The sequence below is a fragment of the Strix aluco genome, chromosome 5 (genome assembly GCF_031877795.1).
Source record: "Strix aluco isolate bStrAlu1 chromosome 5, bStrAlu1.hap1, whole genome shotgun sequence".
NCBI lineage: Eukaryota > Metazoa > Chordata > Aves > Strigiformes > Strigidae > Strix > Strix aluco.
In genome coordinates, this window is record NC_133935.1 from 22737460 (window position 1) to 22757031 (window position 19572).

The 19572-nt window shown below is 37.5% G+C and overlaps 1 protein-coding gene across 2 annotated transcripts in view; it reads left to right on the forward strand.

The window, feature by feature from the left end:
* BCAT1 (branched chain amino acid transaminase 1) overlaps nt 1-19303 on the forward strand; it is a 66967-nt gene extending 47664 nt beyond the window's left edge. For both annotated transcript variants that reach the window (XM_074826375.1, XM_074826376.1), the window contains 4 exons: nt 2914-2999; nt 4865-5005; nt 6157-6231; nt 11819-19303. In XM_074826375.1, the coding sequence (XP_074682476.1) occupies nt 2914-2999; nt 4865-5005; nt 6157-6231; nt 11819-11860 (344 nt within the window). In that variant the 3' untranslated portion in view covers nt 11861-19303. The remainder of the gene's footprint in view (nt 1-2913; nt 3000-4864; nt 5006-6156; nt 6232-11818) is intronic.
* Nucleotides 19304-19572: the final 269 nt, after the last annotated feature.

Here is a 19572-nt window from a genome sequence, read left to right on the forward strand (position 1 = left end):
AAAGAGATAGAAAGGTCCAGAACAAACTGGGAGAGGAAGTCAGCTGTTAATAATAGCAAGATCAGGGTTTTCTGGGTTCTCCTTGACTCTGAAGTTCATTTGGTATCTGTTAAATATATTTTGGTGAATCTCTCAGCATTGTTATAGCATGACTAGTACTGAAGGCATCCCATGTTTGGAATCTTATCTGCCCTATGTTCATAAATACAAATGTGTAACAATTGAAACTGTGAAATAGGCAAGACCTCATTTAAAAAAATCCCCTGATGGAGTTCCATTGTTACAGCATGCCTATACCATGCCTGGTGTAATGGAGCACTGGACTGATAGTGCTACTACTATAACAGTAACAGTAGTCAACTGAAGAGAAACCCTGACATTTTCCTTCAAATGCCTTTCCCTCGCTTTTTGCTGCTATACATTTTAAGGCTTCTAGCCCATCAAAATAATTCTGAAGGCAAATGGAGTCTGAGCTCACAGTCTGTTTTTTTGGAGATGGACAAACTGATGTCATATGGAGCCTGGTTTGGCATCAATTCACAGAGAGGACGAGCTTTTTGGCATGCCATGTTGTATAGCATTATCATTTCTGCCGGATACCAGGGGAGCAGATGTTCCTTGGGTGGCCCCAGGCTGGTAGGCATCATATGTATGCCTGACAAAATTCTACAGAGCAGGCTGTTTGAAACATTTTGAGACTCCCATGTCCTGTCTGCTCGGTGCTGTTTGGCGGCTGGTTTGGCCTGGCACTTTTTCAAACTAGCTCACATCAATTAATATATGTTGTTGAGCTTAAACAGATCCTGACCAAGATCTGTGGCAACATCACCAGACAGAGAACATTATGTGGTTTGTAGTCACAATGTTTGGTATTAAGGTCCACATTATTTGAAGTTTTCTGTTAGAGAAAGGGGAGCATTTGTATATGACTGGATCACAAATGCAGAATATCAGGTGTTCGGTTGTTCAGAATGAGGTGAGCCCTGTGGCTCATGGGAAGCTTTTAAGTCCTCTTCTTTTGATAGTTGTGCCAGAATTAGGACCAGACATGCATCACGATGAGGAGTGTTGCTAGACAGACTCCAAAAAAGAAAATCTATTGTTCCTGACTGTATGAGAAAGAAGAGACCACTGCTGTACTTAGGAGTCTGGGATAGGTTAGGAAATGGCACTATTGGTTAGTCAAACCAGAGCAGAATATATAGCCTGTTCTAGGTCAGCTTTTTTATACATATTGGGAGGCAGATTACATCTATTACTTATGTGTGTATGGATCCTCATGAAAGGAACATGAAAGTACAGGTAGGAAAAACTTCTATTCCAAAAGAGTAAATCCAGAGGTGGCTACATTAAAAAGTAACAGACATTTCCTGAGAGAATGGACAGTGAGTAGCAGATTCAATTAACAATTCCATTTATTTATCCTTCATTTCCCCTATGCCATCCCAGCTCCCAAAGCCCCCTTTTACAGAGCAGGAGAGAGCCCATGCTGCAGTCAGTCCAGAGCTGTGTATGCAGTGGCTGGCACACAGTGTTTGTGCACAAAATTATCTAGCTGACTGTTGAAAATGGAGTATTATACAGCTGAACTCAACCTGTTCTCTCAGTCCAAGGATGAATACCCTGTTTCTCTCTTCTACCCAGTTGCAAGTTTTCACAGGACTTACAGAAACATTTTTGAAACAGCTTCTCCTTTGAGACTGGTTTAAACAGGCCTGGGTTCAGTGATCTTTTGTGGGTAGGGATAAGGGGGCACTATAAAAACATGAAGATACATATCTTGTTCTTTTATGCGACCTACGTAAAAATGAATCAAGAGACTTAATGGTTTATGGATTTAATGAGCAGGATAGTATCCTTATAAGATCAAGAAAAATAATGGATTCTCATTGGGAAGAGAAAATGGTTAGAAAAAAATATGAAGAGTATTACTGGAAGACTGTGGATGTCTTCACTTCTCAGTGCAAATTTGAGACTCTTAAAAGAGCCTGGCTGTCTGAAGGAGACAGTATTCTCTGATAATGCAAACCACTGAGTATACTGCGTGATGGTTTAAAATGGGAAAGATTAATTTGATGCAAAGGTCAGATGGAAGAACAATGACTACAAACTTCTGTGTTGTAATTTAAGTATTTATCAAGTATGGATTACCATTTATCTACTGTTTCACTAGTTATGTGAGATGAACATTTATCTAATGTTCTTTTTCAAAAACAAACCAGAAATACAGGCATACAAACCAAAGTAGTTGAACAATTTGAATTGTTAGTGCTTTTGGAATTTTATTAGGGCTGCTCTTTTTGTGTAAAAAGAAAAGTAGGGGAAAAAAAGGATGTCTAGAGTAAGGCAAAATATGATCAAGGAAGTCTCCTGTCAAGATGAATTTGACAAGGTTTCCACTGCTTTGCTTGTTCGGTAAATGGGCCTCAAAATTTCTGGTAGATGTTTCATATTAATGCTACAAAGTAGGTATACTGAACCCCATATTCCTAAATTAAGTAAAGCAGTTCAGGGAAAGTCATGATCTGCCCTGGGATTATTAGGCATAGCTTTCCCTTGTGACTCTATTCTGATTTTGAAGACTGAGCCATTCAGTGGTTCCCAGTAGTGAATCCATAATACACTGAGGAATAAAACCTACTACTAGGCTTTAAGCCACGTATTTATTGATGTATTAAATATGTTTCTTCCCCACCCACTGAAGTGTACTCAACAGATTACAAACACTCAACAACAACTTACTGGAATTGAATTTGTGTAACCTGTGTTCTTATAGAACTCTGACAAATGTTGCATCTTACTGGGTAGGGAACATTTCTGACATAATTCGACTTCTTTTTAATTTTCATGTTTGGTGTAATATCAGTTTCTTTGTTTTTCAACCAGTGTTTCTATTTCTCTTGTGTTTGACAGAAAATGAATTGGCAACCCCACCTTTAGATGGCATCATCCTTCCAGGAGTGACAAGACAAAGCATTTTGGATCTGGCATGCGATTGGGTGAGTGTTTTGACCTTGGCCGTAATGGTTTCAACTACACTGACAAAAGCAAACATTCCTGGTGCTCAGTATCTTGAAGTTCAACTGGTCCGGACAAATCCCTTAATTTAAATGTGAACTAAGAGCATGCTAATTGATAGATTCCCAACAACATCATCAAAATACCCACACCTGTTACACAGAACAATACCAAGCTTGTTAAAGTAGCTCCATGTAGTATTTAACATGAAAATTCTCATTAAAACCACTGGTACCAGCAACTTAAAGCGAGGAAGCAAACAATTACTGTGCATGACCACAGCTATACTTCAGTCATCAGCACACTATTTCTCCACCTAGTTCTCGTGGTTCCACCCTTATTTCTAATAACTAGCATGCAGTCTAAAATCCAGCCACAGTCTTGAAGTCATATGTCTGCTTCCAGGTTCCAGTTTTGTAGTGTAGCCATCAAAGTACTTATTTAGACACTTGAGACTACCTTATATCTTGAAATGCAGCAAACTGTTCACTCTGCCTGTACTGTATTCAAAGCTTTTATTGCATTTTGGATAAGACTACTGTACAGCTAAAGGCTCATCAAGCCCAGTATCCTGTCTCCTGGTTTTGGTCAGGCTTATGTTTAGGGAGGAGTAACAGGAATAACACAGGCTCGTGTTATACTTTCCACCTGGTATTAACTCAGCTTTCAACCACCTGTAGCTGAAAGACTTCCTGAAATACAGTTCACATTTTTGTCACTTAAATCTAACCTTCAGTGAAGAGAGCTAGGCATGTACTTTGTGGCGCACGTGTGCCACTTTTTGACCCTCACTGAACTCTTATGCGTCTTTATTCGTATTGGTACTCCCCTAGCACAGATATACATGCTCACTTCTCAGCACAGATATTCGCAGTTGATAGGGCTTTTTTGTGAGATACCAGACTCTCACCTCAGTCCTCTTGAATAATCAGATGTCTTCTACTCTCACAAAGGTTGTTCTCTTCTTCCTGACCTCCATTCCCTAACCTAAGCGAAACTCCACTTACATGGTATCCCTGCCTCTCTCTCCAAATGCTGTCCTCTCCAGAGCTAATCATGTTTTCTGCTACCGTAAACATCTCTGTTTCATGTTAAAAAGCTTGCATATAAACCAAGGGCTAAGCTTTAGTTTGGTCTGATAGGACAATAAAGTCCACATAAATCCATGAAATGAAAATTTCAAAGTTTGATGTTTATTTTTGTTCTTTAAACACATCCCCTCAATCAGTTGCTATGCATTCTTCAACACTTGTAGAACGTAAAACACTTCCTATGTTAAAACTGTCCAATATGAATTGCTTTACTCGTACCTGCAGTACTGTTAATTTTTGTATGTGACAGCTGTGTGCAGGCTACAGTGTGAAATTTCACCGGGGATTAAAGAAATATATTACATCTTATTGTCATTGCAGGTGGAATTAACAGAATGTATTTTGTTTAGGAATTGTCTGAGGGTGGGATGCAAAGCTCTCTTGAGTAATTTTTGTACAAACTCTAGCATGCTAGAGACCATGAGTAGTCACATCCTGTGTCACATAACTCATGACAAATTCTACTGTGTTATTCCCTAATGCAATATTGATATTCTGTACCAAATCAGAGGGAAGTGCCACTTTACCATCAGCACTGTATCTTGCAAACCACTGGCTTCCTTGAAGGTCATTCTTTGGATTAGAATCTATCTTGTGTGATACTGGGAGGTTTGAAAAGATCACAAGATCACAGCCAAAACTTGACTGATCGCCACTAGGCTAGTAGTTCTAGTTGAGAAGTTTCCACATAGAAAAAAAAATGAAAACTATTTTTAAACTTCTTACAATTTTTATGGTTGATTCTTCTTGTGCAGGGAGAATTTAAAGTGTCTGAGCGATACATCACCATGAGTGACCTGACAGCTGCCTTGGAAAAAAACAGAGTAAAGGAGATGTTTGGTGCTGGAACAGCTTGTATTGTATGTCCTATCTCTAAAATTTTATATAAGGGCAAGGTAAGAAAATGTCTCTCTTTTTCTTTTTTTCCCCCCTTTCCTTCTTTCTTCAGAATTTGATCATAATTAATTGCAGCTGAAACAAAACACAAATAAGATAGAAAAGGAGTGCTGCCAGAGGCTCCTGGAAAGATGCACAGTATCAGTATGTTGTTTACCAAGTGAATTATTGCTATGTTGTCAGAATAGAACTTTCCCTCTCATCTTCTGAGGTTTTTTAATAGTTAAAATAATAAAATCTCAATTCTTGGGAAAAGGAAAAAAAAATTAAAAAGTAGTTCTGAGCTTCCAGCCTGTTTTAAAATATAGAAAAATACATTCTCCCACATTTCATTTATTGAACATTTTTTCTAAACTTAAGGCACCTGGGAAAGGTGAGGAGAGGAAAGACTTTAGCAAGGAATCGAATTTCTGAGCCACTGCATTCTTTCCTTCTCAAGTTCATCTCTTCCTCACCCCTCTTTGCAGGGAACCCAGTTCTGATAGAAGAGCTGTTTCAGGAGTGTACACAGCTGCTTCCACCTACTATACACCATATGGGAGATTTCTCCTGCACAGGTGGAATTCCACAGGCATTCAGACCGTTAAGCTGACTTGATGCTATTTAGCCAGCACAAACTTAATTCAGAAGGCTGGGTTATTGCAGCTGCATTATATGGATGTGCTTTGTTCCATTAAATATGACAATTACAGTAAATGTCTGTTAGGTGATACTTCTTGAATTAATAAAATGGAATAAATGTATTGATATTATCGGATGCTAAAATAATAAGAGACATCAAGGTGCTGAGTGATAAGTACTATAAATGTATCTGTTATGTTTGAAATTAAATACTGTATATAGTGTTGTATATATAAACTCTTGCCTGTACAATATACCTTCCATGTTGGAAGGCTTAGATTAACCTTTGTTTAAAAACAGCGTAACAGTTCAACTAATCTAACTTTTCACTGGCTCAGCATGCCTTCCTGTAAAAAACTTTACAACAATCCTTGCCTATTTGTAAGCTTGATAAGTATTTATCAAGCTTGAAAGCTTGATAAGTATTTAAATTCTTAGTGACCCTAAGGTATTCATGTGTACAAAAAGCTATTATTTCATGTTGTTCTCTCCATTCCCCCCCCTCCCCCCTTTCTGTATTCAATGTCAGCATTTGCACATTCCAACTATGGAGAATGGACCTCAGTTAGCAACCCGTTTCCTGAATAAGCTGAGTGATATACAGGTAAGGTGCTTCCTCTTCTTTAACCAGATAAAATAATAAAAGGTGAACATTTGAAAACATCAGAAAAAATATTTTTAATAGTGGTGCTTTGGCACCATTATATATTCACATAGGCTCTTTTGTTTGTGGTTATTCTATTATTTTTTTTTTCCCTTGAGAAAGTATGATATGGATGGAGAGTGATATATTTTTTCCTTGTTCATCTTGGAAGCTGGATGAGAGTTGTAAGATATTACTGTTATCAGTGAAATCCAGTACTGTTGTTATAGATTCCTTTTTAAGGGAAAAAATAACATTATGAAGCATCTTAATAACCACAATCACAAATGAATATAGACTAATCAGTAAAGAGATGGGTGAAGTAGTAAGCACTCACTGGGCGCAGCCAACCGATCATTTCTGTTTCTCAGCATCTTTCCAATCACATGGTCACTTCTTAAAACTGTTAACTTAACTTAAAACTTCTGTTTCTTAAAACAGTTCCTTACTCTGTGATTTGTTAAATATCAAAGTCTATTTGGAATCTGTGCTTGACCTCCATGTCTGGGCATAGCAGTCAATACCATTACAGGTAAAGTCAGTGAGCAGCATGTGATGGCCTTTCTTATTTCAGTTTCCTGTCTTCTTTTCCTTTTTTAGTGTAGTTTATGGCGTGGGGCAATTGGGGATAGGAGTAGGTCTTGACAAGTTACAAGACCATTTATTTAAAATCTGATAGCAGCTGCTTTGAAGTATTGTCATGATTTCTTCAACTCAAGTCTGATGGTTACTGTTCTACATTTGTAGCTTTTGGCTCAAGATGTTCTCAGGTTTGGTACTAAAATTTTTATCTTCCTGCCAGTAAGCCCTGAACTAAGAATCTTCTTGAAAGATTGTGAGATGTACTGTACCACACAGCAAATCTATGAATCCCATAAAATTATCAGAACTTTTTAAGAAAGAATCCTAAAATTGACTTTTCTTTCCATTTTACAGGCCCTTTACTAGTGTGTAGAAATAATCTCACACAGGTTTCTTCTGATGAAACCCCAAACTACTCATGAATTGCAGTCTGCTGTCATATGTTGACCCACCTAAAATCCCATGATAAGCAGGTTCACTTATGTAATGTTATTTATTTAGCATTTTGTGCTATATTGCAGTCCAAGTGTAAATCCATTTCTATTCATTGCAAGTTTTTTTTCATTGCTTAATTCAAGTAGGGTGAAGCAGTCTTAGACAAGGAGTAGTCAGTCTATCTCATATCATTTTGGTAGTTCTTTTGTACTCTTGTTTCTCTACATGTTTTTACCTTTCAAAGCTGCTGGTCTCCAGCATAACGGCTTCCCTGCCCTCCTAAGACTTGTAACTCAAATGATGCAGCAAGAGCACTTAACTGTTCTCTAGGAGGATGACATGGGATCAGCATCTCTTGTTCTTTAGAATAGTGTTGGACATTCTGTCTGCAACTCAGGGAGGAAATCAGAATTCCTGATATTCTGGTACCTTTGTGTTGGAGACTGAGCCAACTTTCATGGGGGCAAAAAGAGACACTCACCCATCATGTTTCTGTTTTTTCAGCTGTACCAACTGCAATGGCTTGGGATCTGGGTCTTTCTCTTCAAACGGGAGGACTGATAGCTGAGAAGAAGCATAGGCATCTTTGGTTCTAGATTTTATTATTTACTGAGGGCATTTATTGCTTACTATTCCATGTTCTCAACTCAGTTACATGTAACATTTTTATCATCTTACTATATGAGAATACACAGTAGCCTTTCTCCAGAATCCCACTACATACCACAGTTTTATTTCATCTTCCTCATGCCAAGTGCCTGATACACTTCTCTAAAATAACAGTTGGTGTCCATCACTTTATTTTTGTTTTCATATGTCCAGATTTATTATACACTTTTCAATACTGATCATTGTTTCCATAGCTCTCTGCTCTGTATTAAAGCCATCTTGTTAGTATGTCAAGTATCTATCTTTAATGTCTAAAAACACTTGTGTAACTCCTGTGTTACCTTCTGATATCTAGGTGATGATTTTGCAATATATGTTAGGGCCTTCAACAATTTACAATCAGTTTGAGTCTCCATTGATCCCTTCTAATTGCAGTCATGGAACAGCTCAGCATCAGAAAATGATGAGGCCAGTTCTAGCACCTCGTTGAGTGTTATGTGTAGGAATAGGTACTGCCTTAGCAATTTGTGTCATAAGAGAAGCAAGTGCCTTCTCTAGAAGAATGGCTTGTGAAATCCAGAATTCTGTTTCAGAAGACAACACTGGAATGTCTTTCTCCCTTGGCCAATAGATAGTGGGTGGATTATTAAGACAAATTTATCCAGCCTGCTCCCTGAGGCTTTCTCCCATGGTCTCCCTGCTCACCCTGCTTTTCCATCCCCAACCAAGGCTCAGGAGGAGGCTGAAAAGGTGTGGATTGCTTCTAACCATTATCTTTCTTGGACTTTTTTACTTTTCAACTATGCATACGGACTTTTTCGTCTTTCAACAATGTACATACCACATGTTCATTATTTACATGCCAAGAGTAAATCCATCACTCCTGGAAAGTGCTGGACTACTATGTATATGTTTACTTCTGTGTTTTCTTCCTTCTTTAAAAAAGCCAGGAGGGTTAGAATACTTCATCATTAGAAACATGATTTTAAAGAGAATGATGGCTGCTTCCTCTTTAAGAATCAATCCGTGGTTGCTGGTTGTGTTTCTGTACTTTTTTATCTGTGGAGAGATGAGCTCATATCCAAATGGAGCCCAGGTTGTCATACAGAAAACAATGCTGCAACACACAAAATGGAACATGTAATATTCTTAAAATGTCAGGGGAGTTTTCAGGATCTTTCACAAAGATCTTTTATGTATTCTACAGGAGGGGAAAAAAAAAAGATCTCTTTGCAGTATCATTGGACTACTGTCATATCATTTGGACAGGATGAGGTGGTTATTACAAAGAACATTAAATTCCTGAAGAATAAAATGCAGTGGAAATACAGCCAATCACAACTTTGGTCTCTGTGCTGTGCTGTTGCCTGAACTAGGGCAATGTATCCATCTCATGTTGGACAATGGACATTTGTAAAAAAGTAAAAATTCTCAGTATCAACATTGTTCTGCATTTGAAACTGTGACCAAGAGGTGCAAGGCTCCATATCCAATATCATTATACTGATTCCCTTGTGTACAATGTAGTCTTTTTTAACATTTTCATATTATCTTCATTATTGTGTTTCCAAGTCTGTTTTCATGCTGCTCATTGTTCTTTTGCAAGTCTTCTGTGTTCAACAGGATTTCTTTTGATTTGAACAGCTGTTCAGTAGAACTAGAGCTAGAGTGACAAATTAGAAACTCATGGGCAGAACTGATTCCATTTCTCATGCCAGTTGAGAGAGGCAGTAGCAGCAATGAGATATACATTTCCCTTCCTATCACTGAGTGGAAATCATGATTACTAAAAACTAATAAAGATTTTAGATTAAACAATTTACATTGTATACATTAATGGTGTGCTTATGAATGAATTAGTCATAGTACACTGTCTTCTATAACCCCTTGAGCTAGAAGATTTAGAGATGAGATTCTTCTCTCTGGGAATATGCTCGCTGAAATACCACTCAGATGTTTTTGTGGTTTTGCATTCCATGCTTTGGGAATAAACAAGCTTTTGCTATACCCTTTAAAGTGTAGATCAGGATGCAACTTGGAAAGGATGGATAGAAGGCAAGATATATTGTTTATACTACATTATATCAAATACATTTAAACACTGCAGTCAAGACAGCAGTGAGCAGACATTTAGGCAAAAACCCTGTCTTTCTCATAGTGGCACAATCTAAATGGGTAGGCCAGCGGAAAACAACCAGGGAAGGAGAATGTATGTGTTAATTTTTACAAAGCAGGACCTCTGGTGAGGCAAAAGAGGGATGGGATTGACTAGCCTGAGGTCACAAAATCTTTGATAGAATTAGAAAAGGAAGGTAAATCTGGTTTTATTTCTGGAATGAAAACATCTTGATTGTGGTATAGCATCTTCATTCCCCTTTAAATTCTGGAAGCAAGTTGAAACCATAGTCAAATGGCAACTCAGACCAACCCTTGCAAAGTCAGCTTCAGAGCATTAGATGATATTACTACCTAAAGCCAGCAAAACTTACAAATAATTCCCTGGCCTTTGTCTGGTTTTGGATTTGGGGGACGTGGGAGTGCCACCTTTTCTCTGAGAAGCAGTGATATGAGGGTCAAAGACATCTCTTTTTTCTCTCTTTGTCTCCATCCTCAGCAAAATTTCCTCACATATGAGGGTAATCCAGTGCTTTGTAGTTAAACTAATGATACATCTGCTTTTCCTTGGTTAGAGTTCCCAAGGCAACCACACTGATATCTGGGAATGTAAGCTGGAAATCCTTTGAACAAGTAAATCATCCAAGGTCCTGTGTAGCACCATACCAGTGCTTAGTCAACCACATTGCAGACTGCAGAACGGTAGCAGCAGAATTAGTAATGAAAAAAAAAAAAAAAAAGTAGATGTGATATATGTGGAGGTCATTTAGAGATTTTACCTGCTGAAGAAAAGAGTAAAACACAAGCACACTGAGCATCATTCCTTTGTGGATCTAGAAGTGTGTTTTTCTGGCTCATCTTCATTTGGAGCTGTTGTCTTTTCCCTGTTTTAACATCCCTTTATCTCCTTTTCTGCTGATGCAGAACCTAGATTGGATGAACTTTCCTTTCGTCCTCTCTAGAGAAATTATCAAGTGACCCTTTCAGCCTACATAAAGACTCTAAAACCAGTCTTTATTCCTTGGTGAAAAGTGTTTTCATACTCCCTGAACATGGTACTATGAGGGAAAGGGCTACCAACTTACATCTGCCACTAGTCTGTTCACCTCTGCTTTACTTACAGACTTGAGCCATATGTGCGTTTTTGGGGCTCACTGGAGCATTGTTTACAGCACTGGTGACAAAGAGCTTTAGAACATGGAGCCAGTTTAACAATCAAAAGTGCTGCCTTGGGACTGTATCCTCCCCTGGAAGGGATACAGCTCCATGTGGTAGGTTGCCTTCATTTCTGCCTGGTGATCCTGTTGATTTGCGTATGGAAAGATGACTTGTTTTATGTGGGTTACAATTCTCTCTAATTGTACTCTGTGGTATTTGTGATGGGTTTTGTTTCACATTCAATCAGAATCCTGCAATAAAAAGCCACCTTGAAAATAAAAATAAATACAACCAAATGTGTTTGTTTATTGGAGCTTGAGCATACTTATGAATGAATTAGTGAACTGACCTCAGGGAATAATTATATTAAATTGATGGAAGGCTCTAGTGAAGCAGGACTATACTGTATCATCTCTAGTGAGTATCAATATCATCCCTTCCTAGTCTACTTATTGGAAGATGGATAAAACTTTAAGCTGCCTCTAGGCTTTACTCAAATCAAAGACAGAAATAAAGGCATAAGAAATAAAGTAAACTACTATCAGGTGGTATATATGAATCTTTATGAGGATAGACCTAAGAAGTTATTGTAATTGTACACTGTTACTTTAAATTTTTATTCTTAAACTTCATTTTTGCTTCATTTCAGTATGGAAGAGAAGACAGTGATTGGGCAGTGCTGGTGTCGTGAAGGTGGAAGAGTTCAGACCCTCCAGACAGAACAGACATGAATAAAGACAACTTCTGTGGCTGACTGTATAGCATAGTTTCTGTGTCAATTTGATCCCCAGGATGATTGTTTCCACAATCCAGCAAATGTGAACACAATCATTTTGATTTCTACTATAATCTTGTTGGTAGAAGCCTGTCTTCTTGGTAGAGGTGCTAAATGTTAGCAATAGAACTTTCCTAATGGTTTTCTTAGTGTCTCCTTGTGTCTTGTGTACAGTCTGAAAACTTGTAAAATGCTCTTCAACTGTTCTTCAGTCTGGTTTGTTTTAACTGCCATCACCAGCAGAGCACATTGTCACATAACACAAAGACCTTTCCTGTTAGCTGGCCATAGGGTTCTATTGACATTATTCTGCCTTTTGCTCTGTGTTTGGGAAACACTTAGGTTTAGCCATACGCTCTTTCCTTTCATACTCTGCTTGTATGGCAGATTCCTGAGATGGCATAGCTCTCTAGATCCCCTCATGCATACTCTGTCAAATAACAGTTCTGTCCTTTAGGCCAAAATTATCTGAGGTGATCTAGCCTGCAAGATGCTCCCTGTTGGCCTATTGCCTTTGCTTCCATGGGGATATGCAGTGGCTGCTTGGGCAGTGCATACCTCTAGTAGTTGAATACATCCTTCCATGTATGATTTATAGGGCTTGGTCAGGCCCTGCTAAGGCAAGAATTACCCATTGTCTGGCCTAGCACAGAGCTGGGCACTGCTGACACAGTGTTGCCTTCCAGGTGAGTGTCTAGAAAATCAGATTAGACAACTGTGGCTGTGAAAGTTGGACCACTCTTCACAGCAACCAAATCTTTAGATTGAGGAATTTCTTTCATCATCCAGTCACCTAATTTAGATCAGTAAAATGTTTTTCTTCTCCCCTTCACCACTTGTTGTGAAATGTATCCAGCTTCCGTTGACACGTGTACTTTAATAGGGCCTTCCTATTAAGCAACAAGCTATGTTGTCAACAGAAAATATCTAGCACAAGATAGCACAAACCTTGCTTTCCTTTTGATTAAGCACATACTTCTTCATATAATTCTACTCTCTCACATGCAGTCTTGATACTATTTGGAAGCAATACAGAGCATGTAGCCCATAGTTAGGGAAATAACTTCTGCAAATGTTCACTAACAATCATACTGTAATATTTATTAGCTTTCTCTTTTTGCACACAGCTTTGTCAAACAGCTTTAAGATATCACTTGCCAAAAAGGATGACCATATTCTGTATCAATGTTCCAAAGTGCTACTTCAGTGTAAAACTGGTGGAACTTTATTGACACTAATGGAATACTATAAGAAGTAAAAGTGGAACATTTATTGCCATAGTTTTCAGTAGAGGTGCACCAGTATTAAGGGAAATATTTAGTGCTTTATTTTTTTTAAGACCCAACAGTATCTCTCCCATGCTTTATAAGTCCTTTATAGTTACTGGTAGTTGTTAACATAGTTTAAAAAGGCAAAATATAACTTCTAATAGACCATCCACGCCTTACACAACTGCTAAAAAGTAGCCTTATGGCTTTCCTCTTCAATTTTGGTCAGATTTCAAAGACAACCCCTACTTAGCCATCACTTTCTTTTGCTCCCTCAAATCACGATTTTACTATCTTTCACTGCAATCTAATCTGATCTTTTAATGAAGAACAGTTGAAGGTTCTCTCTGACAATGTAACCATTGTTAAAATATGTTGAATAGTTTTCTCTTTAGAATACAACTGCAAGCACAAAATGTTGTTTCACTTACAGTAGCAATAGTATCGCGTGTCTGCTTTTCCGGCCATTTGAATCTGTATTGTGTGCTGGTCTTTGTTCATTATCTTACTATGTATTATAAGCTGCTGGTAGTCTTTCGTTTTATTTAATTAGATGGGTGGAAAAATTAACATGGGGAATATGTCAAGATGCAATGTGGGGTAGAGAGTTTTATTCAATGAGACAAGTATCATAACTAAAGAGTGCCTTTAACTAGAGTGTGGCATGGAGCTCTCTAAAGATTATGTAATGAGCAACCACGTGTGGCTTCCTGTTACTGAACTATCTAATCTTCCCCCTTATGTTCATCTCAGACTCAGCAGCAAAAGAAAAAGCGGAAATATCTAACTTCAGATACATGGCAAAGTGGTTGTATGATAACTTAACATCTCAGGATGTTCATAGAGTTGACAGGTACCATATATCAAAAATCCCCATGAAGGCATCAGTATACCAGTGGTAATCTATTCACTAGTCAGAATGAATAAGGACCAGTTAGAAGAATTATTTTACTGCAGTGTAAACCTAAAAGTTGTGTAAAACTGTTCTTAAATTGGGTGCAAGTAATTTAGTGTGAAGAAACCAGGCAATTTCATTTACTGTGGTTTGCACTCTTTCCTGCACTCACCAGAGAGACACCTTTCCTTTTACTCCATGTTTTGAGTTTATGAAGACAAAGTTGAAAGTGGAATGACCCACAGAAATGCTTTTAGACTTTTCTAGCAGAGAAGAATGAAAACACATAGTGTGTATGTGTTAACTGTTTAACATCTTGGTTAATTGCCTTATTCTTATTATGTCAACTCAAAGTTGCGCTTGTTTTTAAATGGGATCTAGGTGAATAAGTTCTAGATTTTAAAATTTAAAACCTAAATAAGGGAGCTGACGGGTCAGTGTAGTACAGGAAATTCTTCTGGCGTTGCATGCTGTCCTACCCTGCATTCTGCCCCTGCTTTTTAATCCCGTTAACCAAAGGAAAGAAATAATACGTGTAAATAATAGTGAGTATTTGGTATTGCATTCTCCCTATTTTCGCCTCTAAAATTTAGGAGGGAACTGTGGTATTCCCTGAGCTAATAATAGATTGTAAAAGAACATCTGCACATCTTTTCTCCATGTGCCCTATTTGTTTAATTGCAACAGATTTACATAGAAAGAGTATGTTACATCATAACTAGGCAATTATCCATTCTTCATCACTTAGTTATGGTTCTGCTAATTGATCATTTAAGACATAATATAGTCTAAAATTAGGAACATTTGAGACTGTTCAAAAAAGACCAACAAATTAATATTGTTGTGTGATATTTGCATAATTGGCTGCAATTATTTAATGTTTAATTGGGTTGATCAAATGAGATTCAGCCTTTCACATGCTTATGTTTTACAAACACTGATACTTTAAAATGATAATAATGAACTCTAATTTTTGTATGTTCTTTCTTCTCTCCTTCATTCTTTTGATTATTATTTTCAGTATTGAGCATGTCCTTAATTTTCAGTTTGGTGAGCATGATTCATGCATAGGAAAGAAGTCCTTCAAATAAGAGAACTTTTCATGAAACTGGCATTTCATACAAGCTGTTCTGATGCCAGGAGTTATGGCTTCAGCAACTGGCATTACTTAACTAGATTCTTAACTGCGATGAGTGCAAATTCACTGAGAATTTACAGTGACAGACTCTGATGAGAATGCTAATAAAGGTTCCTGCTTGGGGTAGATAATTTGTTCAGTCTGTAGCAGTGCAAGGCAAACACGATTTTTCTGGGATATAGAAGGGAAGTCTGATAAGACCAAAAGCAAGATAGTGAGAGATCTCTCTGCCCAGCCGTTGTTTACACCTGTTCAACTATCTCAAGCCAAAAAGCAGCTGTCCTCCACTCCTCCTCTTTCTAGGTAAACTGTTGTTCAGGGTTTACCTAATTCAATAGAGAGATATCATTGATTCTCTCCTGTATACTTAATTTTATACTTATTTTTCCTCAAGCATGAAGAATGGTAATTTGGAAAAATGTGATATTTGAAAGAGTAATTTGGAGTGCAAGTTATTTGAAATGTCTGCCTAATACATGGTCTTCCAAGGAGGTAGACAGAAAAACAGCTGGGACTGATCTCATAGCTACCTAATTAGAGGAGGAACCCTCTTGAATTCAGTGGCTTCTCCAAAACAATCTGCATAATCTCAACAGATTGCTTAGTGTGAACTGTCTGTTGATAGTGCCTTGCTGTCAAATAGAATACAGAGATGGTAGCACAGCCTGCCAGACTATGGCACATTGGCTCTCTCTGCATGGGATTCACCCTACTCATGGTAAGTTTTCATGTTCTAGTGACAGGCTCATATACTGAGAGGTGGGCAGGTATAAATGATGGCTGAGCATGCCCTGAGGTGGCCTGTTCCTTGCTGGTTTTCTCTCCCTTCCACACAGACTCGCAGCCCCTTTTCCTCAGCCTCCTATCATGATGCCACTTAGTCTCATATCTAAAAGTGACCATTTAAGCAAATTTTGCATTCTTTTTTGCTTTTAGCAGTAGTGACAGTTAAAAAAAAAAAAAAAAAAAAAAAGTGTTTTGTTCATCTTGCAGGTGTTCAGGGATTGGAATTGCACTTTACCACCTGCACATACAATGCCTGAACAGACTGCCACTGGCTTTGTGACCCTGGACAAGTTATCTAACCTCTTTGTAAGTGCAGAGTAGTAGTACTACCATTTATACCACTTTTCACTCTAATCCAAACTTTTGCATAACAAGTTATTTCACTACAGATCAAATAAGATTTCCAGAAAGCTTTTTAAGCAGCAGGGGAAGATGCTGTGTAAAGTCCATTATTTCAAGGATTGCTTTAGAATAGAAGTACCTTGATTACGCAGGAGAAAAATGCTATTTGCATGAAAAATACATTTAAGGTTTGCTGTATGAACTCATAAACAAGTAAAATATGTACTTCAGAATATAAAGTAGCATGCAGAAAGATCTTGAAAAGAGAATTCACTTCCACCTCTCAAACAGTACTATCTTATTTAAAAGTGATGCTTGAAGGAAGCATTGTACCCCTCAATGCAGAGTCATTAGATTACAACTATTCTAGTGGTGCACGTCATGTAGCACTGAGACAGACCTCTTTATCAGTCTTGACTACAAATTTTCTAAACTGCAATACTGAGCAATGGGAAGTGTCAAAGAGCTGTGTTTTACTGTATTTTGTCACTATCCTCAACATCTGGAAAAATAATTCATAGGTCCTAAATCATTTAAGCTAAGTAACTTCTTAATAAGTATTGGTATTTGTGGTCATAACAGCAAAAGGGAGTACTGGTATTGCATTGGTGAAAAATACTGTTGTAGCAATCCTGTCCATGCCTTGCTTTGAGTATGATGGTTATTAGTGGGAATTCCAGGATATTTTCTCTGACGTTGCAAAATCTGGGTACCATCTATATAGTACAGTTGGCAAATATATCCCCAACTCCATAAACAAAACTAATTTAGCTATTACCTTGAGCTAGAACATTCAAGTACATTAGGGCTTAGTGGGTGTGGAACAATACTGAATTAGAATAGTCAAGCCTTAGATGTGGAACAAAATTTTGGAATTAGTAGCTCAGATAGAAATAAATCTTGATAACCACACCCAAATTTACTAAAAATAATGGTGTTTAAATTCACTACTAATAACAGTATGGCTAGATCCTCGTTCCTCTCTCTGAATATGAATTTATACTGTTTATTTATCTTAAAACTTAATTTATTTTGTCTGATTTTTAACACAATTCTGAATTCTCATGCCATGCTTTAAAAAAAAAAAGCTTCTTCATAGGAAGATCTTCAGGAGGATTTAAGATCTTGATATAGAACTTTAAAGTCTTTAAAATATCTGCTGGATAAAGTTAAGGTAGAAAAAGAGAAGATAGCTTTGTGGAAGTAGTTAACTACAGCATTCTAAATGGTTTTCCAACACTGGTCGTTTTTTGTTTTTACCAAAGAGGTATGCAGGGAATAGTAGATAAAATAAGAGTAGCGCTTTTTTTTTCTAAGCAAGAGCTGGGAAAGTTTCTAAGAGCTGGTTCTCTTAATAATGTTAACTCTTCATAGTACTTGATCCTGGCAGGCTTAGAGCAGTCATTTAAGTGTGAGATGGTGGAGCTCAAAAGTTATCTCAGGTGGTACTATCTTGCAAGAACAGATTTTCTATCATTTTATGATCAAAGCAATCAAGAGGTGAACATGGAATCTTTTAAATTTTGCATCTTTTATAAAAGTTTTGCTTTTCATTTTAGAATTCTGATATGCTATCACTGAACTATTACCTTAAACTATCATGTCTCTGTAGCTTATGAGGAGAAATCAAACATTCTTATTCTTTATGTAATCACCTTCTTGCTGTATGCCAAAACTCCTCTTCATTATGATTTGGTCACCACTAGAATTGTGACCTCTTCAGGTGAAATAACAGGGGTTTTTTTCTCTACTGTACCCTGCTAGCACACTCTCGAGTTTTTAGTAAGTGCTTGCAGCAAATGCTAGAGCAAACAGTAAAGTGAAAAGTCTTCTGTTTCCAGAACAGTTACGCTAAGGAATGAGAGTAAAATTACCCAAGTCAGTCAAGACAGGTCAGAAGAACATCATTACCATTCTCATTCAGTCCAAAACAGAGACTACCTGGGTATACCAAATATCTAGCAGGATGGTAGATTTCTACTACTATTTAAGAATGCTCTTATTCAGTTGCTTAAATACCTACATCTGTGCCTACATTTTCATAACATGGGTCCTAGTATCTTAACTGAAACCTGCAACACACTGTTATATGTCATGAAACAGTAGAATATTAGATTAAAATAAACAGGTAATACTCCAGATCATCTAAGAGTGAGAAAATGTTTGCTACAGGTCAGTGGCTTATTCTGTTCCCATAATTTATATTCATTTTCTAATGCCCCAGTAGTTGACTAGAGCTGCAAGTAGGAGACAAATCATTAACTCTAGTCCACCGTCAAGATTGTTGACAAAGACTGAATCTATTCCCTCCATCTCCTGGGGAGATGGCATGGACTCTAGCTTGGCCACTATAGTAGAAAGTGACTGAATGTAAGAGGTTCTTTGCCATGATGGAGACAAGTAAGAGTTTTATCTGAAGTTATTTGCAGACAATTTCTGTTGAAGCAGTAAATTTGTAAAGACAGATATCCCAATCTACCTTACCTTCAAGGCATTTAGAAGGGTGCAGTAGTAGTTATTGGAATTGTAGCATATAAGCAGTGGGAAATTAACAACTTGAAGAGGGAGAAGTAAACACCTCTGAAGGGTCTCTGTTTTCTCAAATGTTAAAGTTAACTGGGTATTTTACAATGATGTGAGCATATAAAAGCAGTAAAGGACAGATGTGTGGAAAAATACTGGATAAACTAAAGGAAACTCTACCTCATTCTTCTCTAAAGGTTTTGTAGAAGCACAATTAAGCGCTCCTAATGGCATTGTTATGTACAGACCATCTGGCACGAAAGAAACACTTTATATTTGTATGTCTATAAATCCTGTAATAACCGTATTTTGCTAGCAGTGGAAACAGTCTATACTATTTGCAGTTTTTCTCATCAAATCTGTAATTATGCAATGTTTCTGTCTCCAATAAAGGAATTTAATGGGCACCTGTTTGTGACATGTTATGAAATCATCACTGTTGAGTACAGCTAACTAAGCATAATTATCCCATAGATGGGAACTGTTACAAAATACATTCTTGAAGGCTGGATTAAAAGGAAAAAGTATTACTGAATGAAGTGTGGCATGTAAGAACAGCAAAGCAAGATGCAAGTGGTGAGAGATAAGCTAACTCTATAGTCAAAATGCAAAGCCTATATTCTGCCTTCTGGCTTCCACTGAAGTCTAAGGATATGACACTCAGAGGAGAGGGAAG